Raw genomic sequence first — 27,071 nt, forward strand, 5'->3', positions numbered from 1 at the left:
TTTTTAAATTAGCGAGTGGATATTCTCACAATGCTCTTTGTTTTTCACTTCTGAAAAAGGAAAAGTGCACCCTGAGGGAATGCAGCCAGACACAGAGCCACTTTTGTTGTTTCTGTTGAGAACTGACAAGCAGTTTGATTCGTCATTTGCTGCTGTTTGCTGCCGAAAAGTACTGAAGTTGACTGTTTCAGTTCGGATTTCTGTGGTCGATTGTCATAGATTTAATTACACTTTCTTTACACCACACACACTGATGAAGAGCAAGTGAAATGATTGTGACTCGGGTTAAACGTTCCAAGTTATATTAAGGACTCTTATGTATCATGTATTTTTCTGACTTGAAGTCTCTTTATCTTGGCCCGGTCAAAAGTCAGAAATTGCATGGTTACAAGTCCCAGCAATGGAGACACAGGCATTATTGCATCATTTTTAAGGTATATATATATTTTTATATATGTAAATAGACATTTTTTTATGGTTTATGCAAAAGTATGATTTTTTTTTTTTTTTTAAGTTATGTTTTTGGCCTTTTTGCCTTTATTGTATAGGACAGCTGAAGAGAGACAGGAAATGTGGGGAATAGAGAGCAGGGGAAGACATGCAGGAAATGGTCGACGAGCCGTAATCGAGCTGGCGCCCCCTGCGACGAGGACTGTAGCCTCTGAATGTGGGGCGCTTAGACCATTGGGCCACCAGCGCCCCCCAAAAAAGTATGAATTTTGAATGGGCTTTAGTATACCTTTGATTCTGAGCAGTGAATGAATCATAACCTTAATACAAGCTGAGCACCAGGTTAGAAGCAGGTCAGCTTGAAGTCCACTTTGCAGGAAAATGTTGAAAAAATCTTTTCTTCTACAAAGGGGCAATCCTGAAAGCTCATCTGATGTGCACCTAGCTCCATGAGAGTTGATATTTTTTTAAAGTGACATTTTTGGGGGTATTTTCTGCCTTCAACTGATGTGACATCTGAAGAGAGACAGGAAATGTTGGGAGCATAGAGCGGGGGAAGACATGCAGTAAATGGTGGAGGCCGGGAGTCAAATCTGCGACTGCTGCAACAAGGGCTATAGCCTCTGTAAATGGGGTGCGCTTAAACCGCTAGTCCCCAGGGCTTTAATATTTTGATAGCTACTCTGGGGACATCTCATTAAGTGTTTGTTTTAGAAACCAGAGTTTAATTTTGGCAAGAGGTGTGAATTTTACAACACCAATCCTAAGCTTTACTTTGATTTAGTACGATAAGACAGATGCAACTTTTAATATATACCTGTAAAGTGTCTGACAGCAATTTGTGGTATCAGCCACAGCACAGACTGTCATATCAGCATCTGTTCAGCGTCAAAACACTTACAGCTCGTTCTTCAGCTGCATGTTACAAATGCAAAACAATCATTACAGTGAATTACACCAGCATTACTGCAGTGATTTAAGCTTATTGACAGCCATAAAACACAGCGCATAAGCAGAGCCTGTGGAGTAATCAGCTAATGTTTGAAAGCTACAAACAGGAATATTTAAACAGCTGACAGAGCTGCCAACCTGCAATCACTCAGCCCTCCATTACCCCCCCGACCAGGCCTGCAGAATCTGAACTGTAACGGCAGACACGACCTGTGACTACAGCTGAACAAAGGTGTGTGTAAAAGCTAACTGGGGGAACAGAACGTCACCTTGTCTGGCTATAGCTGACAGCACACAAGCCAAAGCTGAGCATGAATGTGAAGCAGGCTGAGGTGAGGTGCAGACCGGACTGAATTATTGAGATCCAGGCTAGCTGCTGATCACGCCCTGTCTCCTCTCCTGCTACAAAAATCCTGCTGTGAGGAGGTAAACACACCCGGATTTCTCAATAGCACTCCTGTCCACCTCAATCTTTCTCCATGCTTTCCTTTTCTATTATTGTCGATGCATCACCATCAGAACTTTTCTGAGATTTTACAGTTCTTATTAATTTTGAAATACACTGTGGTTAACTTGATTGTTATCTGCCATGTACACTCTTCTACAACTACACACTCACAGAAACACTTTGCACAGAATCACACACCTCTGAAGCTGTCTTATTTTGTAAGCTTTCGGTCCTCCTTGAAGGTTAATGTCCACATCTCTGTTCTGATTACACATTGCTCAGGATGAGTGGTTATACGCCAGTTTAACTAGACAGAGCCTACAACTTTACCTCCTTTTTCCAAATCAAGGTACTGACAAGTCACGCCGTGATACAGGACGTCATCTGTGCTGGTTTACATCAGGGTAGTAGAGCATTACAGCATAATGGTAGTAGCTATTAACCAGAGCTACAGCCAAGGTTTGTGGGGTGGCAGTGTTACAACTTACGGTGTGTTCACACTTAACAAGTATAAAATCAACTCCACAAATATTCATGAGAGTTGAAATATCTAAACTCCAATAGCCAATCAGCGTGCAGATCTCCGGGTGAAGTGTGGTGTGACGTATGGACCAGTGGAGATTCATTCATCTGGAATATATACGAATGACTTCCCATACTCTGTGACTACCTACTGTTTATGGGATCAGGAATAAACAGGAACTCACTGTGAGAGTGAGGAGGATTATCTGGTGAGTTGTGAAAAACTTTGCCTGTCTCTTGAACCCTGCTATGGGTTGCAGTAGGAGGTTAGCTCTGTCCCCATTTAACATAATCGGCTTCCCCATTCAATGTCCGCATGCTCAACCTTGTTTGATAACAACACTGCTGTGGCGTGGGAGCCCCCCCTCCCTCTTGCTAAAATTTGGGTCTTGGGCACTTGTGTACACTCGATTTGGACGCGCAATTTGAGCGTGTCATTCCCACGAATAGAGCGAGTAAACACAAAACATTCTCACATTTATATTCACTTGAATAGCGCGATCGTTCGCGTCTGGTGTGAACACGACATTAGACACAACATAGGATGATTATCTCAGACCTACGATATTAAAAATGTATACCTACAACTAACAACATTCCTAGTTTTTATTCTTGTGACAAGCAACAAAAGTTGTTTAATCTAAACTATGAAAAGTTACTACATTGTTCTCTTCAAAGCCAGACTTTATTGACAAAAGCAGCATTTTGTAAAAGGCATTAGTTACTGATATTTCAATGCTTGAACCAAATAGTTTGTTTGTGTTTTTGTGTGACTTTCTCGACTTGGGGGGCTTTTCATGCCTTTATTCAGGACAGGACTGTAGACAGAGTAGGACACTGGAAAGAGCGAGTTGGGAATGACATGTGGAAAGGATCACACATAGGATTCAAACCTTGAGGACTATAGCCTCTGCACATGGGGCGTGCACTTTGACCACCAAACTGAACTAATGCCTGACTTTGATGTTTTGTAATGAAAGTCTGGATCTGACTCAGTGTTTGTCTAATACATAAACACATAAAAAGAAAACTTAACTAACCAGATGATGAAGTGGTAGAGATGGACAACATACTACCTGCTCACAGCAGCTTTATTTCTCTCCACAGCTCTCCTGCAGAGATCAGGTCAAAGTCAGAGTACATCGCATACAACCCAAATTTTCTCAGCTCATTCAAGAAAGCTACAGAAACGTCCAGGCTCCATATTGGTTTGTTTATGCTGTCTAATTTTAAAGAAATCAATATTAAATGGAAGCTGTTTAGTCAATATGTAAATCTTGTTAGCTGACTATTTTGCCAGTACTTAAAGAAGTGTGCTAGAACACCAACAGCACAGCAGTCGAGCCGACTGTGTGCAAGTTAAATTGACACTTACAGACTCCAATTATGTAAAACTTTCTCACAGCAGCGCGGCCTGTTTTCAGGGGTTTATTGATATTTAGGAGGTTTATTAATTCAAGTAGATTGGCTGTCATATTCCCATTAAGAAGTAAAAACTGGGAAGGAGGTTTGGCAGGGCTGTCTGTATCGCTGCCAACAGAGTCTCTCCGAGGGTTTCAGTCAGGAGCTGCAGGCTGACACACACACACACACACACACACACACACACACGCACACACACACACACACACACACACACCCACACACACATACACACACACTCACACTGTAAAGCCAGCGAATGATACCAACCTCACTGAAGTAATATTACAAGCCAAGGTTTTCAGTGAAATGTCAATTAATGACCTTTTAGCGGTTCATTAATAAATAACACAGATCAATTATTCAAGTAACAGATAATGCACAGTGAGAAGGTTGTTTTAGTGGATTGGAACACCAACAGGGTGAGCAGGACTATGTTATGAAAAAAAGTGATCCTACTGTAAACAAACTGATGTCAACGCAGCCAGACTTCTTTCTGTAGATTGATATGAACACAGTCATTCCCCCAGAGTCTGTGATTGGAGCTATATCTATAGCAACAGTCTGCTATCGAAAAAAATAACAGACTGTTACTGTGTATAGTCAGCCAATCAGAATCAAGCATTTAACACAGCCCTCAGTAACCCTCTGACCTGACATTTTAAAATATCTGCTTGTGTGTTTTTAACAAGCTTTGCAGATGAACTTGACTTCAATGTTTTGGAATTTATATTCGGCAAACTAATTTTGATGCACAAGATTTGTGACCAACAACAATATAGGTTTAGAAGAGAGCCACACTAATAAATCGAAAGGCACCGCCTCCTCCTCACTTCAAATCAGGTGTCAGTATTTACTATATGAAAGCATCATCCAACCCATTCTCCTCTATCGTTCCCCCTGCTACTACAACATGCTAACTGTCTCCAACAAAAACAAACTCATACGCACCACAAACACTGCCACCAAAATCATCTGCCTCCCCACACCCAACCTGTCTGACCTCAACAACAGAGCCATCATACGCAGAGCACGCACTATAACACTGGACCCCCAACACCCCCTCTACTCAGTCTTCACACTACTCCCATCTGGTCGCAGATACAGATCCCCATACTGTAGGCAAGCCCGGTTTGGCAGAAGCTTCCTCTCTAACTCTGACAACAAATCTCTTTATAAAGGACAAATAAAGATCAATCTATCTATCTATCTATCTATCTATCTATCTATCTATCTATCTATCTATCTATCTATCTATCTATCTATCTATCTATCTATCTATCTATCTATCTATCTATCTATCTATCTATCTATCTATCTATCTATCTACCTATAAAAGTGAACTGTGGTACAGCCATCAGATAAGCATGCTGGATCACAACGCTGCTGGGATTTGCATCTCTGTTACAACCATTGACTACAGTGTATGGTTACAACACATCTACTTGCTTGAATGTGTGTTTCAGACGCAGACTGGGGCTGTTGGCGCTTATGTACAGCCGTAATTACGAACCAATTATGCCTCGTCTGCAATATGTAACACAAAGTTGCTGTTATTTATCAGTTGTAGAGGGCACAGAGAAAGTATTTCCTGTCGATGTGTCAGATCAGAATCTACACGTCATTTCCGACAGAATCGTCTTTCAACGTGAGACCCCTACATTTTAAGCTTCATGTGCATTTCAATGCCAATTTTTGCATTTATATCTCCTCACACCAAATAGTCAAAGACTTACATATTATGAATGAAGTTATTTGCAGCTCTTGATGGAAAGATTGTACTGCATGTTCATAAGCACATTTGTTAATCCCACAACTGAAGCTAAAATCTGTCCTGACTAAAACATGAATTACCAGCGATATGAACACACACACTACAGCAGATTTTACCCACACTCCTCTCAGATATGTTTCAGATCCGTGCAGCAGTCTGATAAAGCCACAGAGATAAGATCTATAAGGAAGGCTGAGTTACAGCCAGCGCTCCTCTCTGCAGATACTGTCGAGTCAGAGGAAAAGAGGAAGTCTGATACTCAGCACTGATATGCATTAACTTTATTTCATCCTCCACCGCTTCACTTACACCATATTTATGTTGAAATGAAACGCCAGTTTGAGTGCTATTGACATTGTCAATCCCTGTTGTATCATGAAAACTGCTGTTATCTGCTTTCTCTTCTGATGATGTGTCTTGTTTGTAGACGTTTGTTAAACTGGAGTAAAAGACTTCAACAAACACAAACTGTGTTTCCTGCATCATTTGAACCAGGAATTGTTCACTCGTATCATCCAGCATTTGCCTGTCCCCTCCCTTTCCCTCACTGCTCCTTCGCCTGTAGGAAAAGTAGGCCAGCTGAACGGGGGGCATGGAGCAGTTTGCCGGTGAAGTTGAAATGAGAGATAAAGGCTGAAGTCAAACAGGCGGTGGCGAGGAGGCAGAGCAGCGTCGCCGATTTCCCAGGTTGCATCCGAGAGCTGTCGAGGCGTTCGCTTGCTGCCATGTTTAGCGTGGTGACAGAGCATTTGTAACACCTCCGCCTGTGGGTTCCACAACTCTGTCACGTCAGATGAAATCAACTTTCAGAGAGGAGAAGTAAGGGAAACAGGAGGTGGAGGAGAGGAGGCGGGGGAGGCTCATACAGGAGTAAGAGAGAGATCTTTCTCTGCTTAGAGAGTTGGGTTTTCTAGACATTGTTAGGTGGAAACAGCAGCTGCACCCTACTTTCACTCTGTACTGTTATTGCTGTCAGACAGAGGCAGAAGGTGGAGTCAGGGTGGTACAGAATAACTGGAGAAGACACAAAGGGTGAGAAGAGACTGAAGAAGCAGCTTGAGTAGGGGAAACAGAGATCCTGGATGCACTGGCAGGGAATCAATCAGTCTGGGTGTTTGTTTATACTGTGCTGAATGAAAACCTGCAGACTTTATGCTACAGTAGAAACTCCAAATCTAAGACTGAAGGCTGCGGAAACCTTAAGGAAATTCTCCTTTCCCCCCTCAGTATGCAGTCCATACTTTGCCACACAGAGCCCCCTGCTCCTGCCTGAAAAAGTAAACCTTTGTATGTAAGTTGGAATCTCACTGTGTTTGCACATATTCACTTCTGATTGCACGTACGTTTCTCTGTAGCAGTTCATAAATAGTCGAGCCCCGGAATAGCACATGGAACCTGCAGTCAGCACTGTTCCCTTTCATTTTACCAAAACCTACTTCTTACACCTCTACTCACACACACACACACACACACACACACACACAGTTCCAGCAGATATGACTTTATACCTTGTCCCAGATCACACTGTACATCTCAATAAGGCTCTTCTGCAGGTACTGTTTGTGTATTTAACCCTAAAAAAGGAAACAGTTCTATCTTTAGAAGAAATAACCTTGGATTTGGTGATTCTTAAAACTTCTTTTGATCCCTGTTTTTTTATGTGTGAAATAATCTAAAGCCAAATTATGACTCAAAACCTTTCCCTCGGAGTCTTTGAGCAGCAAACCAACATTCAAACAGGCATTTTGATTCAGTAATGCGTCCATCAAAACTTTAGAAGTGTCTGAAACCGTGAACTCATACTCCGTCTGGCAGAACAAGTTCAAGCGTGTTTTATTGAAAAGGTCTACACGTTCAGAGCCTTGGGCTTCTTGAGGATATCATGTTTACTGACCAAAAATGTAGAAAGAAAGAATGTCAAATGATGTATGTACAGATGGTTCACAGTCAATATTCAGATGACTATTGAGGTCCTTCCTCTTCAATTTTAATAACTCTTTACTGGATTTGTTGTATGGTGCGGGGTGAAATAAAATGATTATGCACTTGTGTTTTTTTTTACCTCACAATCCCTCAGTGAAACCTCTTGGGAATAAATGTAATCAGAACTTTTGCAGTCTTGAAATATCATCAAACCACCTGAAATCCTAAGAAAATGATCTTGTTCTCAGAAGTTAACAATTTGTTGTAATGATTCCACCTGTCATTATATGTCATTGCATGCCATATTGGCATTGTGATAATGTGTTTTAATGAGAGTTGAACATAGCTGGTATTCTGCCGTCTGCTGGGCAGAGTTCAAGGGTGCGCCCAAGAGGTAACCTCCGGTCTAAAAATACGAGTCCAATGTGGAAGTGCTAAAAACTGCAGTTCATCGAGGATCCGCTTGAGGCTGGCTCCGGAAGTATCGGAAACCACATACACACCAATTCAAAGAAGACGATCTTTACTGCAGAAATAAACATGTTTACAGCCTGGTACAAAAGAAAAACAAGATGATAATAGTTGTTCACGAAAGATAAAAAATAATTTACACTTTCAGTACTTCCAGTGCTTTTTACTTAACTCAACAGAAGTATGAATTAAACAACAGAGCATCAAATATAATTGAAATAGAATATATACTAAGGGTTAATTGCGAAGAAATAAAATAAACATAAGATAAGTTAAAAACCAAAATAATCTCATGTCAAATATGAAACTGTCATCTTTCAATACAGGCTACCTTATAATGTGATGAAGACAGGGAACATCCTGAAGTGTTATACACACTGCAAAGAAACACCTGACAGACAATCCCCTGCTGACTGCAAACATAACTTCCTCAGAGCTACCACCAACAAACTTTCTATAAACGCATTAATGTGGAACCTAAACTAGGCCTGTACACAAAGATGTCCTCTGACCATTAGCAGATTTCCCATTATTCCTTTTATTTGGTTTATTTTCAGCCTCTCTGTTGACTTGTTAATGAGCTCATCCAGCGTGCAGCCATCACAGAATCAACCACCGCATCCAATCCTCCTCTTTACAGAGGCTTCAGCCTGGAAATGGTGAAAACAGTGCAAATATTGCTCCTCTGCTGGGTTTAGTAGCAGATACATATACAAGAAATATTACAGGCCTCACACACACATACACCCACACACACGCGCGCCCTTCTGTGTGGTCTCATTAGCTTGAATCTCTTGGTTTAATTAATCACTAACAGAGTGCTTAATTCATCTATAATTTCAGCAGAGTGGAGTTGATTAGTGGAGTATTTCCCTCTGGCCCTGTTAAACTTTTTGATTTCCTTTCCTGTTTTTTTTTTTTTTACCCCCCTCACTCTCATCTTTCAGAACGGCGTCTCATCAGGAGCTCAGAGACAATCAGCTGGCGGAGCACCCTTGACTCTCTTTGAGGATTGTGATTATGATGGCAGTGGATGCTTGAAGTTATTGTTGTAGAATCAAGTGGATCCACTCGTGCTTCATTGTTGCTGCTCGCTCTGTGAGGTTTTACTTTTTGATCTGCTGCTCTTTTTTTCAGCCTGACAGGTGATGAAGAAGAGGAGAAGTCTGAAGTGTTTCTCCTGCTTTCGCTCATTGTTGCCGGTGCCGTTGAAGAGTTTCTTTGGCTTAATGAAATAAGAAGACAGAGAATAACATACTTCAGATTATGATTTGCTATTCATTGGATGTCTGACAGATTTCTTCTCTGCTGATCACAGGTTTCCTGTAGCTCCAGGCACAAAGAAATGCCATGTTCTACAGTAATGCCAGGCTTTCTGTTCCCTTTTCCAAAATTGTGGTGGAAGTGGTTGAAGGGAGAAGGGTAGGCGTCATAGGATGAAGCATGAAATCATTAGGGGTCAAGGGTAGATAAGGAAGGTAAGAGATCAGGGGTAAATAAAAGAGGTAAAGAGTCAAGGATAGATGGATGAAGAGATGAGGGTAAGGGTCAAGGCAGTAAAGGATGAAGAGATGAGAATAAGGGCTGAAGGTTGAGGGGAAAGGTGACGACTAAGGGTTTAGAAGGAAAGAATCAATAGAGGAAAGAAAGGAGGAAGTGTTAGAGGGTGGAGCTGATTCATTTGGTTGAAGGTGGTTGAAACCAGAAGAGAGATGAAGGACCTGTACCAGTTGATGTCAGGTGGAGTAGATGGTGAGGTTGGTCTCGTGGGGGAGCCGTCTCTTTGGGCCGTTTCATTTGGAGACCTTGTCTTGAAAAAGAGGAAAGGAAATAAAAAAAAGAGCACTGTACACAACACCAAGCTATTTCCAGGTACTGACTGAGAACATATTTTTTGTGATACATCTTTTATGTTACTATATGCTTGGCATTTTCTGAAGCAATTAATCTCAATGTTATTTGAACAGAACTGTAAATTCTGCGTAGCTTACTAGTCAAGAAATAGTCAAAATTGGGATGTTGGTTGAGCCTGTTGGTTAAGTCCAGCATCCCATGAACATAGGCTATAGTCCTCAAGCGGGCAGCCGGTTCAATTCCAGCCTGTGGACCCTTTCCCTTATGATGCGCCCCACTCTCACTACGGGTTTCCTGTTCAATCTACTGTCATATCCCTTCAAAATAAAGGCTTTAAAGGGAGAAAAATATGACAAAAAAAGAATATAGCATAATTTATTTCACATAGCTAAACTCAGGTCAACTGAGTCTGTGGGGAAATTATGTGTGTATGCATTTCAGTGTCAGCAGATGCAATACACTTGTTGAAGTCCTCCTTTTTCTGATTTCTTTAACAAGCTAAAGTCTTCTCCAAAGAAGGAAGGACTGTTACTTTCAACATTTCATCAGGGATAATAAAAAAAATCAATATGTTATGGGGTTTTTTTATTTCTAAGTCAGTGGAGAATGATGTGTGGACAGGGACATCTCTGTTACATGACTGTTTTATGGTGCTTACCCTCACCGCTCTGCAGCAGAAGAGATCCCACCGTGCCTGCTTTTGTTCCTTTGCTTACTCTGATTCAATTTCTTGGAATTCCTTCTGACGCTTCATATCCATAAATCCAGTCCGAGGTTATGGTTATGTAATATATGCTGTATGTGTTATTGGTTTTATTTAGGAACATTTTAATCAGGATTATGCAGACAATTATTTCCCACAACCAGATCGGGGCTCAGCAGTGTTTTTATCACCTCTAAATGACACGTAGTGTAATGTACTGACGTCAGGGACTAGAGACTAAGCTTTCAGCTGCCAAAATAATGAAGTCTGTTGCTATTGTAGATTTATTCTACATTTAAAAAAGGGTTATGCAAACAGCAATCTGGGCCATCGGCTTCAATCCTGCACGGATGAATAATATTTTTACCTTTTGAATCCGCAGGGGTCCATGTTGCACTTTCAGACGTGTTACCGTTACTTCTACCAATGCATCTGTGCATTTTTCCTCATTGTATAAGTCAATATATTTACACTTTTTATTACAAATTGATTTTGAATTATTTATACCATATATCATTTCTATTTTTTTTTTGCATGTAATTGGTCGCTGTGACTTTTGACACCGCTGTAGAGATTAGTTAGTTTTGCATTGAAGTTTGTGCAGCTGTTTGTTGTACTACCGCCTGAGGCGAATCCACCCTCAGGGACAATATTATTTATCTTTTCTAATTTTATGTAGCTTTTATTATGAGAAATCAGAGAGAGGAAGTGTTATAAAAGTCAATTCTTTGGCAGGTATTTTAGTTTCATTCATTTTTGTAAATACACTGAGCTGTCAGGATCACAGGAGCAGTGCCAAGGATGTGTGTATTCGTCCTTATTTTTCCTTAAGGAGTGTGTGACTTGCCTTTTAAAAGGATGACTGTGTGTGTGTGTGTACCCCCACATTGCTGTCAGTGTGTCTGAGTGTCGTGATCCTCAGAGCTCGGAGAGGAAAAGGCCCGAGCTCTTTTTTCCCAGGAGTCAGCTGCCAATCATTTCCTCAGATTCAGTGTTAAGAAAGGGAAAAAGGAGAGGAGGGAAGGAGACAGAGAAAGGAGAATAAAGGAAAGAAAAAAGAAGAAAGTCTCCCTGTAGAATGACTAAATAGACCTTCAGTGATCTGACAGAGAGGCCTGGAGCTGAATCACAACTACGCTCTGCACAGTAAAACATGCACACTGAACGCTGAGCTTTACCACATTATTGATTTTAATCATCTTTTAAAAGCTCACACTTTACAAATAAATAAAATAAGACACCCTTAAGAGCAGGAAAAAATAAATAAAACCTTGTGAATCTAGAAGAAGATGACTGATTGGATTTCTTCAACACCCTCTTCCCCCCTCCCACCTCCCCCTGCAGATCCCTTTGAGATAATTAGAAGCCGCTAAATTTACCGCTGCTCCAGCCGCTGCTGACCAAGTCACAGACGCTTCATTAATAGGTCCTGTGTCCTCTGTGTGGTCCCTCTAATGAGGGCTGAAGTCTGGTGAAGGGGAGGTCTGATTTAAAAGGCGTCTCCTTGAGTGAGATGTGATGGCACTTATACCACTGTAAGAGCTCTCAGAGCACAAACATGCTGCACTGCTTTTTCTTCGATGGCAGCGGGCCAGAGGAGGAGATATCCTCTTCATCACATTTATTTTCATTACAGCTTATTTTCACTGAGTTTATATCTATGTCTTAATGCTGCCGGTTCAAACCCTTATAACTGTAGCATCTCTCCAACAGAAATTAAGGGCAGAGTTACTGTTTGCTAAATTTTGGTTAGAAATCCTCATCAGGCTTTAAGCCCACTTTTAATAACCAGTGTGTGCAGCTAAGGACATCATGATCTTCACACAGGCTGTGTTAGCTGCAGCAAGTTCCTGTTGTCAGCACTGTCATCCTGAATTCACAAAAATAAACTACAAATTTATCTTAATTTCTTTCTAAATAAATGTCAAAAAGAGTTATTTTGTACAAGAACGGGCAAAGCGGCGTGTGCTCAACTGTAAATAAGAAATAATGCACCTAGATAAAGTATAGGCCTACATATTAATCACTCTTCAAAAGGGACAACAAGCCTACTTTGGGACACCCTGCTCATGCCTGCTGTGTGAAGGCCTTGACCTGTTAACATGCACACTAATATGAGAGTGAAGCGAGGACATTCCAACCCTAACCCAGCTCCACACTCAGCCCTACATGGCAGAGAATTAACCTTCCATAAAATATCTTCAAATTCTGTTTGGTCAAAGTTTGAAACCTGCTCACTGTACAAACACACACACATATTTTGTTGTTGCAACTGCTTGAAAAGCTATTGTGTCTGCAAAGGAAGTGTACCAGCAGCATTAGCATTAGCTGAAGCTTTTTGCCATCTTCACAAAACTTGCAGGACAAGTGTTAGAGTTTGCAGAGGTGTTGAAATTTCAGTATTTGTTTTCACTGTTTGTCAGTAGTTACAGACGTTGAGCTTTCTCTGGTTCTAGTCCTTGGTGACAACTTTTCAAAATACATATGTAAATCTTAACTGATTGCTAATTAGGAATGCATGCTTTAGATTTTATGGAGAAGATATTTAGAGGTTTCCCCTCTTCTTAATGCCAAATGTCATGTTGTTAGCTTAGGTAGTAGCTATCTGAACCTGGTAAGACTTCAGAGCTGGGAAAGTTTCTGACTAGGTTTGAATCCGGAAACCCACAGGCTGATTCAGGGATGAAGACCTAAATACGACTCAGATATTTTCAGTGTACCCTGCAAAAAAAATCTGCAGACTAATAAGTAATTGACCCGACAATTTTACCTCAGGCTGTTGACCAGGCACCTCAAAGTGAATTAAAGGTCATTTTGGATTCATACATTTCATACTAAAAAAACTTCCCTTGATAAAATTGATTTAAAAATAAAGCTGCTCATGACTCCTGCACAGGATGTATAGAGCCACAGCATTAAGTGAAGCTTACTTTTGCTCAGTGGCTCTCAGAGCCCAACACACACTCACTGTCGCTGCATGCATTACATAAATAAAAAATGTCTTACAATGTAGAAATACCTTTATCCTTTTGAGTTACTTCTTTTTATGGCTGATGATTTTATTTCAGTCAAATATTTTAAATTTTCGAGTTGCACATTCAAAGCTAGAACAAATGTATATCCTTACTGATGTCAAAGGATAGTGATGTATTATCCTGATTGGCTACCTATTGATAATGGTGCACACTTAAAGTGTCCTTCTAACACTGTAGTATTATTTGTTATTGCTACACAGTGTAATTTATTTTGTTTCATGTCGGAATTGACTGTTTGACTTACTAAGGCTTACACAGGACTTTACTATGACAACAATAATTGCATTAGCCCCTCTCTTATAGCTGAGTTATTCCTTTGTGTTTTATGTCCTACCTTTAGGAGATCAAACGCTCCAGCTCTAATTTGTAAGGTAGCGGGGCCACTCAGCTTTGTTTCCGTGGGGAAGGAGCTGGGGCAGCTCCCTGCGCTGAGGTTAGCCTCTTAGCTCGGTCAAGGTGACAGTGATCCATGTCTCTCTGGAGGGCTTCTATAGCAGATATGTAGCGTTATTATACCATCAAAAATACGGACGGATGGAGGGACGGTGGTGGGGGATGGAGGCCGGAGTGAGAGTGTGATGTAGCTTCATGATGTCGACTCCTGAGGGATATCTGCTTAAAGATCAGGAGAGTGATCATGGCTACAGGCTGGTCTTCTTTCTCAGGTCTTCAGTGGTGAAAAATTCTCGAGTCTTCACGTTATCTGACGGGACAGTTTGATGGAGAGATGTAGCTCTGCAGCAGCCAGCAGATCGATTATACCCGGGTGGATTGACTCACTGCAGAAATGTCATCTTAATAAAAGATGAATGACACTGGAAAATAGAGGAAAATATCAATGATATGGAGGAGGCAGTAATGTGGTTGTCTGTTGACATTTTTTATTTTTAGACTAAAAAACAAATCTGAGTGCTGAGTAGTCGACTTATTGGATCATTACTTAACCAAACAAGAATGTAGCACATACTTGTCCTGTTCCAGCTCTAACAAACCTTTACTTTCTAACATAATTATATATTTTTTTGTTGACTAAATAAGGAATTATTTTTCTATTCTGACGCATTAACGAATACATAATTCAAGAGGATGCTTACATTACCAATCAACTGTTTAATAGTTATCTGAAAGTAATGAGGTTTACCAATGGAATAGAAATCAATATGTACCCAATGCCCTGATTTTGGGCCTGATTCCCAAACTGTACAAAAGTCAGTAAAGTCTGGATGTCTTGATGGTCCTAAAGATTTTCTTGTCAGATTCTCCTGTTGTGTGAGGATTTGTCAGAATGATTTAACTTCCCCCCGATTGGCACAAAAAAGATCATAGCTGCACTGATTTGATATCATTAATATTAAACATGTTTAATATTTACAATCACTGGGGCGCTGGTGGCCTAGCGGTCTAAGCTCCCCACATACAGAGGCTACAGCCCTCGTCGCAGGGGACGCCTGTTTGATTCCCGGCCGCGACTATTTCCTGCATGTCTTACCCTGCTCTCTGCTTCCTACATTTCCTGTCTCTCGTCAGCTGTCCTAACAAATGAAGGCAAAAAGCCCAAAAGTATAACTTATATAAATATATATATATTTACAATCAGATATCCCGTTGTGTGGGTGGCGTTTGGGGACTACTGAGCAAAACAATAGCCAATCAGGAAGCACAACAGACACAGCCATGGGCACAAGAGTAACAAGAAGCATGACGTTGAAAAGAAGTCAGAAATAGACGACAAACTTGTTGATTTGTGGCAACATGCTTTATGACACATACCACAATCACTCTGGCAAGGAAAGGAGACATTGCTGCCCCAATGGATAGACTTAAATGATACAGTTAATCCTGGAATATCAGATGCTTTTGGAAAATGTCACTTTTATCAAAGTCAAAATATTAAAGACAGAATTGTGGACAGAACAGAGTTGGTGGTGCTGATAGAGGAGCAGTGGTTCATTTAACAGGGATATTAAAACAGGTCAGACATTTAAGGTCGGAGATAATTGCTCCTTATTGGAATTTATTGGTTTATTGTTTGCATATTTGTGCATAAGGTCATAAATGTTAAAAAGAAAACGTGTTATACTTCATATTTAAATATTTGTTTTTAATTCAGTGTGAGATTCTGTACCATTTGTGGTTAAGATTTATTTTTTTCATAGGTACAACTTATTTGGTATTCTACAGTGATATATGTTTTAGCCTGTAGTTTGTAGCGATGCATTGGGTCATTGGACAAATTGGGCCATTTGAGCATGCACATGTTTCCTCAGCTCAACAGTAAAGTGTGCCAAAGTACTGTGCAGGTGTAGTGTACTGTTCCATTAACCTGTCAGGTTAACTGCCCTGGTTAAAGATGTTCTTTTAGCCATCGCACAACTCATGTACTGTACCTGCCTGCTCTCACATATTTACCATCTCTAAAGCAGAGGATGTTGTCTCGTCCTCCTGACACATCACAGTATCACCAATGAGGCTTACACTGTCATATAAAAGATAATGGAATATAAAGTTGTTTTTATGTCCTCTGAATGTGCAGAAGGTTTTATCTCACTGTTGTTTTAACGTTCATGAATCTTCTGAATGGCCTCCGCTGATCTCGATGGACGACAAACACGAGGACGTTTACACATTGTCTCGCCTCATAACCTCTGCTCGGTCGACTGGACGGCCCTCGCTGAGGTGCTTTAGGTGGTGGAACGCTGCAGCTCATAGCTTTACATCACTATTGGATTTCCCCCTCTGGTGCCACTAAACAGCAAATTTCATGTGCTGGACCCTTCCAGCTGTCGCCCTCAGGTGTACTTCAAACTGCTGAGTGTTGGTGGAGCAAAAATACTATTTGGTTTCTTTTTTGTGCTGCATGCTCAAATCCATGCACATAGCATTGAACAGGCAAATGTAGAATTCTTAGGAGTGGTCTTGGATAGAGTTTGGGAAGTGCTGTGGTTTCAGTTTTTAGTCTGTATTGACCAACATCAGCAGGCTTTGGTGTCTGCAGTAAAAACAGTCTTTATGGAGAGCAAAAGCAGGCGGAACACATCCAACGTAATTGCATCCTGACTCCCTTAAGCTGTAATCTGGCGACGATTTATTTCTCTCTATAAACAGTTATATGCATGCAAGAGCAGCTAACTAGATCAGACATATACACTGAGAACCAAAATCTGCTTGATGCTGTGTCACTGAAAACAGTCTGTGTTTAGGTTTCCTGACTTCCCTGAATGCATCAGAAATTATGGATCTGACCTCCATTCAACAAACAAACAAACAAACATCTTAAGTTTTCATCTCCTTGAGCTTGACTTTTGACTCCTCTGCATCATGATGTTATTTCAGCAAACTTAAGACCTGTTTCAAGAAAATCACAAGAAAATCACAACAAGATTTGGAGAGAAGAATTTATCATCTTTTCTTATCTGAATTCTTTGTTGCTTCACAAGAAGCGCACAGAAAAGACAGTCTGGGCTGTAAGTCGTTTATTGCTAACTGCTTGATACAGAGAAGTCGTCCATCAGTCACAGAGGCACATCATATCTTTGTAGGATGACAACACATGAGACCCACTGTGCCCCAAACCAAAATTGTTTAATTAACAAGATTTGAGAAACTAGATCTTTGTTCAGCAATTGACCGTATAATCCAGGCCCAGAGTTGATTTGAAGATTGTCATTTGCCTCATTCATAAATTTAAAAATCATGTACCAGTGTTATGTTCAGTCTTATGTTTCATTGTTGTAGTGTCGGTCTTAACTCTGCAGTCAAAAAGATTGCATTCAAAGGCTCTTATCCTTAAATCAAGCTTCATAACATCCTTTTAACTCATGTATAATTATATAACACATTCATTTGCTTTGAATATTTTAACCTAAAGGTTACGGTTAAACAAAAAAAGAGCTGTTTAAAAAGAGGCTTTATTAAAATCTATGAAAATGTATGCAAAGACCATTTTTGATCTGAGGCACATTTGGCAAGCTGAACCTGCTTTATGTCCATGTGTGGACTTGTGTGTGTGTGTGTGTGTGTGTGTGTGTGTGTGTGTGTGTGTGTGTGTGTGTGTGTGTGTGTGTGTGTGTGTGTGTGTGTGTGTGTGTGTGTGTGTGTGTGTGTGTATGTGTGTTTGTGTGATTCCAGGCCTTGTTGACCGTGGTCCAGGCCGGTCGACCTCCGGATGACCCTGAGCCATTTGAAAATATGATTGTAATCCTTGTGAGGATTTGGCCCGGGTGTCTATTACCACTGTAATCTGTCACACTGGCATCCAATATTCATCCCACGTCCAGGTTAAGCCCCTCTCTCTGTCTGCATCACCCATCACTGAGGGAGAGAGGGGAAGAGGGGAGAATCCTGTAAAGGTGTTGGTAAGACTGGAGAGAGAGAGAGAGAGAGAGAGAGAGAGAGAGAGAGAGAGAGAGAGAGAGAGAGAGAGAGGTTTGAAATTGAGAGAGCACTGCTTCAATCAGGCCTCTGGGTCGGGGATGAAGAAATCTATCGTGGAACACAAGGCCTCATTAATGCAGCTGGGATGGCTTTAACCCCCACCACTCTGTCTTACACACATGCACACACACACTAGCACACACACTCACACCTGGATGGAACAAAGAGCTAAATACCTGCTGGAGACATGGATAGATTTCAGAGAACTGGGGAACATCAGAATTAGGGTTTTTTTTGCAAAATAGGTTAACACATACAAGAAATGTTTTGTTTTTTTCCATCCAACAACAATGAGCACAGAAGTAGAATAAAAAAGGGTGCAAGCTAATACACAGGGAGCTTTAATGAAATTGGATAAATAAGAATAAATTGTATAAAGAGCTTGCCAGTCCTGCAAGAATGTGCAAAGGGATGGTTGATATATCGTACAGTACTAAACACAGCAGGCATGCATTGTAGACAGACAGGACTTCAGAATGGGATAAATCAGGTGTTTGATGCAATGAAATGTCAACACACAAGATAACGTTTAATACCTCACAGGAAACTGAAATCATAGGGTTGTGTGTTTTTGCTCTTTGAAATAATAATAATAATAATAATAATAATAATAATAATAATAATAATAATAATAATAATAATAATGATACTTTATTTATATAGCACTTTTCAATACAGGTAACAAAGTGCTTCATAGTGGGCAATAAAAACAAGAAGAAATGCAAAGCAAAATGGAGCGATAAAAATTAAGATGAAATAAAAACTAAAAAGCATGCAAGCTTCTAAAACAGACCCTTATAATCAGAGTAAAAATTAAATAAAATTACACCATAAAAGCATTTCTGTAAATATGTGTCTTGAGTAATGACATAAAACAAGGGACTGATCCTGCAAGTTTGATCTCTTCTGGCAGGCTGTTCCAGAGTGTAGGAGCCCCGACTGAAATGACCTGCGCCTGACCAGGTGTCCTTTATTAGGAAATAACGGACAACGTGGAGCTCATTATTCCAGATAATGGTCGCCCTGTTGAACAATACTTTGCTGTAACTACGGTCATTTGCAAATGAAAAAAACCTTAAGACCACATGATGTTGTCATCCAATCAAACATGTACGTTTTTATTGAACTGTTACCACCTGTGTGTTTGACTGACACCTGAATTAATTATAGCCCTGCCAATGAAAACATTTTTTGCTACTCTAGTAATAGATTAGTTCTCAGCATCAATTTGGGAAAGTTGTAGGATATATAACTGACCCAAATACCCCCAAATATACTTATTTTTTTACCTTGAAGTACATCAGAAACATTGGAGAGTCTTATATGTGTCTCCCACTTCTCTGTTAAGTGAGTGTACCCCTCATAACTGAGGCCAGCTGTCACTCACAACGACAGCACCTGCGGGATGAATGATGGAGAGACACAGTGATTGTCCAGTCACTCAAAGTGGGCGGAGTTATTCATCAACTGGGGTGAAGTTATGATGTTGATTTTAAGATATTGGTTATCAATGCAGCAGAAACATTTAAACAGCTTTTATTCAGCAGAAAGCCTTAGAGACCATCATAGGGGCTACATGTGGTTGTTTTTAACTGAGACAGATGGACTAATAACTGATAAACATCAGCTTATTTGACTTTTTATGAAGTTACAATTTAGTTTCCTTGATACCAAACACTTGCATACAAGTAAAAATGGTTTCCTTAGTTAAAGGAAATTCATCTTCTAAAGGTGGAGGTCATCTTTTATTACCGGGAATGGTCAGGCATTCTTGGCAGGCCACTGTGGCTCAATCCAAACATGTCCTCACACCAACTTCTCAATCTGTGTTTATGTGAGATTACATCTGGAACATCTGGTTCCTTTTATAAACTGTGAAGAAGGAACAAAATACGCCACATTTAACAACACAGCAGCTAATATTATTCAAATCAACATAAAGATTTTCACCAACAGATGGTGCGCCATGTGAACTGCACAGCCTGAAGCAGAGAGCTAAGCAGTGAACGAGATCTCATCGCATTTGCACACATTTGAAAAATAAGTGCATGAAACAACAGATAGAAGAAGAGCAAAAAGGAGGTGTGTAAAGGATTGAGTGAGTGTTGAGTGTTACTGTAGTTGCACACACACAAACACAGATAGTTTGATTGCTTGGAGCACATCTAACTCGATCTCCTATTAGGAGTTAGTGAAAATACACTACCTGTCCTTCTTCCATCATAAGATAAGATAAACTTTATTGTCCCCAGGGGAAATTTGTCTTGGACATAAGTGCAGTGCAGCTCACTAACAATACATTCATTCAACATACCAACATACAATAACATGCCCACTGTCAAGATAAGAAACCATGATACAATAAATAACAATAAGATACCAGTGTGGCAGTAAAAAAGCAATATCATATGAACATTAGTGCACAGTAGTGAACCCTCATACTCATACTAGAGCATTATGTTAGTGCAGATTGTTTGTTGAGTAGAGTGATGGAAGTGGGGAGGAAGGAGAGCTGGAAGCGATTATTTTTATATGTTTGCTCTGAACCATCTTCCAGAGGGCAATAATTCATATTCTGAATAAAGAACATGAGAAGAGTCCTTCAAGATTTTTGGTGCCTGATTGACAATAGTATTTCCAAAGATAGTCTGAAGGGACAGGTCATTTTTATTATCAATCACTTTCATGGCACATTTAAAAAGTTTTTCTATCTCAGATTTACATTTAACAGATAGAGGGCCAAACCAGGCTGCCATCTCATATCTGATCAGACTTCCCATGACAGCGTTATAGAAGGTCAACACACTCGTACTTACACCAAACAATCTGAGTCTGCGAAGAAAATGCAGTCTTTGGGCCAATTTGGCACACAAGAAATCAACATGAACATTCCACTTTAACAAGTTATCCATCTGAATACCCAAATACTTAAAAGAATCTACCTGCTCAATGAGACCATCACTAATTAAAACAGGGTCATGTGATCTGACTGCCCTGGGGTCAAATATCATCTCTTTAGTTTTGTTTGTGTTCAGAATAAGATGATGTTTGTCACACCAAGCCTGAAATGAGACAACCTCATTGAGATAAACAGAAGGGCAATCGTCAACATTCAAAAGACTCAGAATAAGTGTCTCATTTGAAAACTTGATGACAAAGTTATTCTGATGACTGCCTCTGCAGTCGTTGGTATAAAGTGTGAATAAAAGACGAGAGCTCACAGCTCCTTGGGGTACCCCTGTACCATCTGTTACAGTGAAGTATGGCTGAAAGCACCATGGTCAAAACCTCTTCTTTTGTCTGTGTACGTCTTTAGTGATCTTACTCTGATGTCAGTTTACTAGTTTGATTAAAAAAAATGTATACATATATGCACATTTTCCCCAAAACAACTTACATTCTGAGGTGTGACCTGAGAGGCTTTCTGTGAATATAATGACACACTTTTTAACCTCTTTTTAAAAACACATATTTACTTAGTTTCACACTCTCTGTGTATACATGTTTCCCTTTAACATTATAATTCAGTAAGTTTTATATACCTTATGTCATTATACATTATACATCATACCCCCATCTTTATCCTATATTTTCTATTACCCTAAAAAAGGCTTTATGGTAGCTCTTATTACTTTTATGGCACTCTGTCTTGTTCTTTATGTTTCCTGTCATATGAAACAGTCTGTGCGTATTTTTACCTCTACATAAAGCCCTCTGAGCTGCATTTCCTTCCATGAACCTGCTATAAAAATAATGTTTATCATTACTAGTATTATTATAACCATTCTTATTTATGCCGAGCACCAGGGAGGATAGAAGACGGAGGGAAATGAGAATCAGTACAGCCCGTAATGATCCCATATATTCTATAGTAGGTTTTCAAATGTGTGAATTTTTCTAACAGTTTGCAGAAGTTTAGAAGTTTCCATTAATTCTGTCCTAAAGGCGTTGCAGCAGTGGAGCATATTTTTAACTCAAGAATTCAAATAATGGGGATGTTTGATCATTAAACTGTAAGAGTTTCAGAGACACAATGACAGATCTTAACTCTCAAACATGCAGCCAGAACACTTCCTTTATTTCTAATGTTTTAAATTGCTTCAGACGGGTGATTTGAAGAGTTGTCGTACTTCAGTGAGCGCATCAGATAAATGTTCTGTAACTTGTCTAAGAGCCTCGGTTGGTCTGAACACTACAAATAAAGCGGCTCTGTGGAGTGCGGCTGAATGGATCCAGTGGAATCATTATCCTCTACGCTGCTGTTTTGTTGATTTTCATTCCTGCAGTCAGTCAGTAAAATTAGCCTGAACAGTTTGACAATAACGGGGACCAGGCCAGATGGATTTGGAGCAGCTCCCTGCACCACATGCATGTCGGTTAACACCTGCACACACACGCACGCACACACACCTTCTCTCTGCCATTATCTCTCTGCATCACAATGCTAATAATCGGATTAAGCCTCTGTGTTTTGGGTGGGTCCAAAGCATCTCTATTAGCGCCAATTTAACGTGACTTATCCGCTCCAGCAACCTGAGCGCTGGCTCTGTGATCTGGGCTGGCCGTCCCCCATCCTGGCCACTTATCATCACGCTGGGTTTAATGGAAACATCTTTTGTAATTACAGAAATGCTGCAGAGCCGGCTGCTGTCAGTTATCTTAATGTGTGCCAAACCATTAATCGGCTAACAGAGCCCTCAGAGGCGCCCTACAGTAAAACACAGAAACCTGCCATCGATTTTCACCAGGCCGGATACTCAGCATTTTATCTCCTCTCTGCTGCGGGATGACCACTGAGGTTATTGATCTTCATAAAGGCAGTATTTTGTCGTCGGGCGAGAAGCGAGGGGACAGTAATGAAAGGTTTTTAACCTGCGTGTTCTGGGAGCGCTGGACAACCGGACAAGGTTGCCAGGTGCTACACACAGCAGATTTTCAGCTGCCCAGCCAAAGAGATCGATAGAGGTACATCTTTGTCTGATTACAGAGATGAGTGGTTCTGTGTGTGTGTGTGGGTGGGTGGATGTGTGTGTGGGTGTGTGTTACAGTAAACGCTGATCATGGGATCTGCCTGATTGAGATGTTAAGAACTGAAAGCTTAACCTCAGACAGGACACACCTGCTCACGTACCGATGCACATGAAGAAGTGATTGTTTACTCCTCGAGCTAAAGCTAGAGGCTCCTGCAGAGGCTCTGCTGTTTGCATACAGAGGAGTTAATGATGGCAAAAATGCATCTAGTTTTATAAACCGTGGTGGAAGCTATTTAACTATTGTTCTGAAAACTCCTGTGAGGAGTGACTGATATGAGTAGTGATGCCACTTTGATCTGCAAAAGCTAACAAGACCATTAGAGACAAGATTGGTTATTTCCTTATTCACAGTTTTTGAATGTCTTGCCGCTGCCAGCGGCAGGTGGAAAACTGGGAGACTGAAACAACTTTTTTTTATTAATTTTCCACAGCAAATATTCACAGTGAGTCATAAGTTTGACTGTTAAAACAACAGGAGGAGATTTTTCAACAGAAGTATTACTCCAGCATTTACAGGACAAGATCAGCAAACAGAGGTGGTGTAACACTTTGTCAACAGGGGGCACTAAAATTAACACAAAAAGAAAGCTCTTCATAGCACCAGTAAAACTGGGTAAAAAGCAAACTTTTCAACTGTTTGCTTACCATTTATTTTGATTTTAACTTTATGGGCCTGGGTCCATTCACAGTGTTTTTAGTGCAGGCAGCGTCCATGACCTCAATTCTAGAATGCTTCTCACTGCTTGCTGTTGCTAGATCACAAAAGTTGTCCCATGGCAATTCTGCCTCCGACTGCTAAGTGTTTTAAATGACTTAGTATGCTTCTTACTTGTTTTTATCCAACAGCATATCAAAAAGGAATCAGAAAACAAAATGTATGACAGTTTGGAAGCATTAGCATGTGCTTTAGTTCTGGGAATTATACTTTGTACAAACATGTGTGTTAGTTTCTCCTACATATTGCTGCCTTTGTTGTTGACAAATTTATAACGGAAGTCCTGCCTCTTCTTGATTTTGATTGGTCAGTGATGAAAGGACATTGATAAGCATGGCAGTGTTCCAACTGAGAGCCCTAAAAACTGTCCAAAAAAAACTGCACTAAACAAAAAAACGGCTGATGCTGAGGGCTTTTTTTCTCAGTGCTGAAACACTGAACAGCACTGTTTTTTACCGTAAAAGGGGCTGCGAGTGGATAGAAAATTGTAAATGGAACCAGGCCCTAACTCCTCTAAATTTATCTGCAATCTGTAGTAATAATTGAACCATTCATTGCACATGACAAGTGGACACAGCCAACAGGAAGTCATCCCTTGGCCAGGTGTTTTTGACCCCAGGTATCCCCTGTCTAACTCCTCCCCTGCTTTCTGGTCTCTGTGACTCTAAATGGGACCATAACTTAATAAATGAACATCATACTGTATTAAAGAAGAAACTTGAAACTTAAGACTGAGACCATAAACTAATTTTAAAACTGTTTATTAAATGAATGAATTAACTAAGAAGTAGGACCATTTTCTCATAGACTTATATACAATTAGACTGATTTTTACATCCAGTGGAGTCGCCCCCTGTAGTACATTAGAAAGGATGCAGGTTTGAATTAATTTAAAATGGGCTGTGTTTTCAAAATGAAGTTGCCTGGTTACACGTTTGTTGATGCCACAGGTGTTTGGGCCCACCTGTGCATCAGTGCAGCAAGATAAGGAGTTTAGCAGAGGTCAACCATGACTGCATTATGTTAATGCTGAAGTAAGACAAGAGGATGTTCTTTGCTTCTTGTCCACGGCCAGAATGAAGCAAATCTGTCACTCAGCAGTCTTCATATGGGAGGGTTAGAAGTTACTTTAAACTAAAACTGTTATTTGAAGGCAGAGATATGATAAAAATGTAGATTATTAAAATCATTCTTTAGGCTTTCTGACACCTTTTGAAAGAGAAAAAGTTAAAACACATATTGAGTGAGAGAGTACTTCAGCTTGTGTTGTATGATTAAAATAGAGATAAAGCTCAAATATTTATTAAGTGGGTCAGCTAGAGGAATTAAATCTGTATGTGTTCAAAGCAGAGCGCTCTGACTGTCACTGGTTTACATTTGAAGGTCTCCCATCAATGATTGCTCATTTTAAGTCCACAGCAGCGTGGTCTGCCCTTCTGCATGCCAAGTGTGTTTTTTAGAGACTGTCCGCACCCCCTAAGCACGCATAACTGTCGCCTGTGAGTTATTACACATCTGTCTGAGGATACACGCTGCACCAGATGCTGCAGTTAATGGCACACCTAACCTCCTACCATGAAAGCTTCACTAAAACCCTAGCGGAATTTTCCACCGCCAGTCTGCCGTCTTCCGTCCAACGCTGGGAGAAGCCTGCAGGGGATGGTCCAGACAGGATATTAATGGCCCCCCCCCCCCAACAGTCAGAGGCCTGACGGAGCCCTGTTTCATTGTCACCTTGCCTTGGAGGACAGAGAAAAACTTGCAAAGCTTATTAGCCGAACGGAGCCGTTTCTCCCTCTGACTTACTCGATCTCTGCCTCACTGCTTCATTAGACTGTGTTACATCAGAGGCCAGTGTCCTCACACACAGACACAGACAGACAGACACACACACACATGCACGCACATACACAGGGACACGCACAGGGTGACATCTCCCACCTAATCAAGTAGTGGATTATCTTGTCCTGATAAATTGGAGCTTGTAGCACTTGAAAGGTCCTCTTCGAGGAGTGCCTCCTCCCCCCTGACAGCTCCACTGAGCCCCCAGGGAGCAAGGAGAGAACATCGCCTCGTAATGATTTGTGGTAAATCGGACAAATGTTTTTGGAAAGACCTCTTTCAAGCGCAGGGGGAGATGAATTTAAGGCTTCAAAGACACTCAGAGCCACAAGTCAGATATAAAAATAGACATCCATTATCCCTCTGTGATTGAATATGATGAAATAAGAAAAAACACTGAGGTGAAGTCAGGCCTTCAGCTTGTTTTAAAATGAACCAAATTGTAAAAAATAAACGAGGTGTGCGAGGAGCCCAAGGTTCCTGCAGATGCTTGGAAATACAATGAACTGACTGAAAACACTTTAATGTCAGGTTTTGGAATGCAATCTGTGAATGAACATACAGTCTGTGCACACTGCACGCTATGTATGCAGATGACACTCGTGATGCCTCTGTAGCTTTAGTAAACTTCACAAATCCCTTCATTACTCTCTGAATGCCATGTTGGTACATGAGAGATATAGTGCCATGTTTCAAATTAGTTTTATTTCTCACAGACTGACAACTTTATTTATGTTACCTTTCTTCCTCTGCTCTCTCTCTCTCTCTCTCTCTCTCTCTCTCTCTCTCTCTCTCTCTCTCTCTCTCTCTCTCTCTCTCTCTCTCTGCAGGAGAACCCCTACATGTGTAATAATGAATGTGACGCCACCACAGAAGAACTCGCCCACCCTCCAGAGCTCATGTTTGACATCGAGGGTCGTAACCCCACGACCTTCTGGCAGTCTACATCCTGGAAGAAGTACCCAAAGGCCCTCCTAGTCAACATCACACTGTCCTGGAACAAGACCATCGAGCTGACCGATGACATCGTCCTCACCTTCGAGTCAGGCCGGCCCGAGCAGATGGTTCTAGAAAAGTCTCTGGATTATGGACGGAGCTGGCAGCCCTACCAGTTCTACGCCACAGACTGCCTGGACGCCTTCACCATGGAGCCCAAGACGGTGCAGGACCTGACCCAGCACACCCTGCTGGACATCATCTGCACAGAGGACTACTCGCGAGGCTATGTGTGGAAGTACGATAAAACAGTTCGTTTTGAGATCAAGGACCGCTTTGCTCTGTTTGCTGGGCCCCGACTCCACAACATGGCTTCACTGTATGGCCAGCTGGACACCACCAAGAACCTGAGGGACTTCTTTACCATCACAGACCTGAGGATCCGCCTTCTACGGCCTGCTACAGGAGCTACGATGGTGGATGAGAACAACCTGTCCAGATACTTCTATGCTATCTCTGACATTAAAGTCCAGGGCAGGTAAGACACAATTTTTTAAG

The 27,071-nt window shown here is 40.9% G+C and overlaps 1 protein-coding gene across 1 annotated transcript in view; it reads left to right on the forward strand.

Moving 5' to 3' along the window:
• Nucleotides 1–27,071, forward strand: part of ntng1a (netrin g1a) — a 337,096-nt gene that overhangs the window by 231,006 nt on the left and 79,019 nt on the right. The window contains exon 9 of the mRNA XM_034705917.1: nucleotides 26,408–27,051. Coding sequence (XP_034561808.1) covers nucleotides 26,408–27,051 — 644 coding nt within the window. The remainder of the gene's footprint in view (nucleotides 1–26,407; nucleotides 27,052–27,071) is intronic.

Source organism: Notolabrus celidotus, chromosome 17, assembly GCF_009762535.1.
Source record: "Notolabrus celidotus isolate fNotCel1 chromosome 17, fNotCel1.pri, whole genome shotgun sequence".
NCBI classification, from domain to species: domain Eukaryota; kingdom Metazoa; phylum Chordata; class Actinopteri; order Labriformes; family Labridae; genus Notolabrus; species Notolabrus celidotus.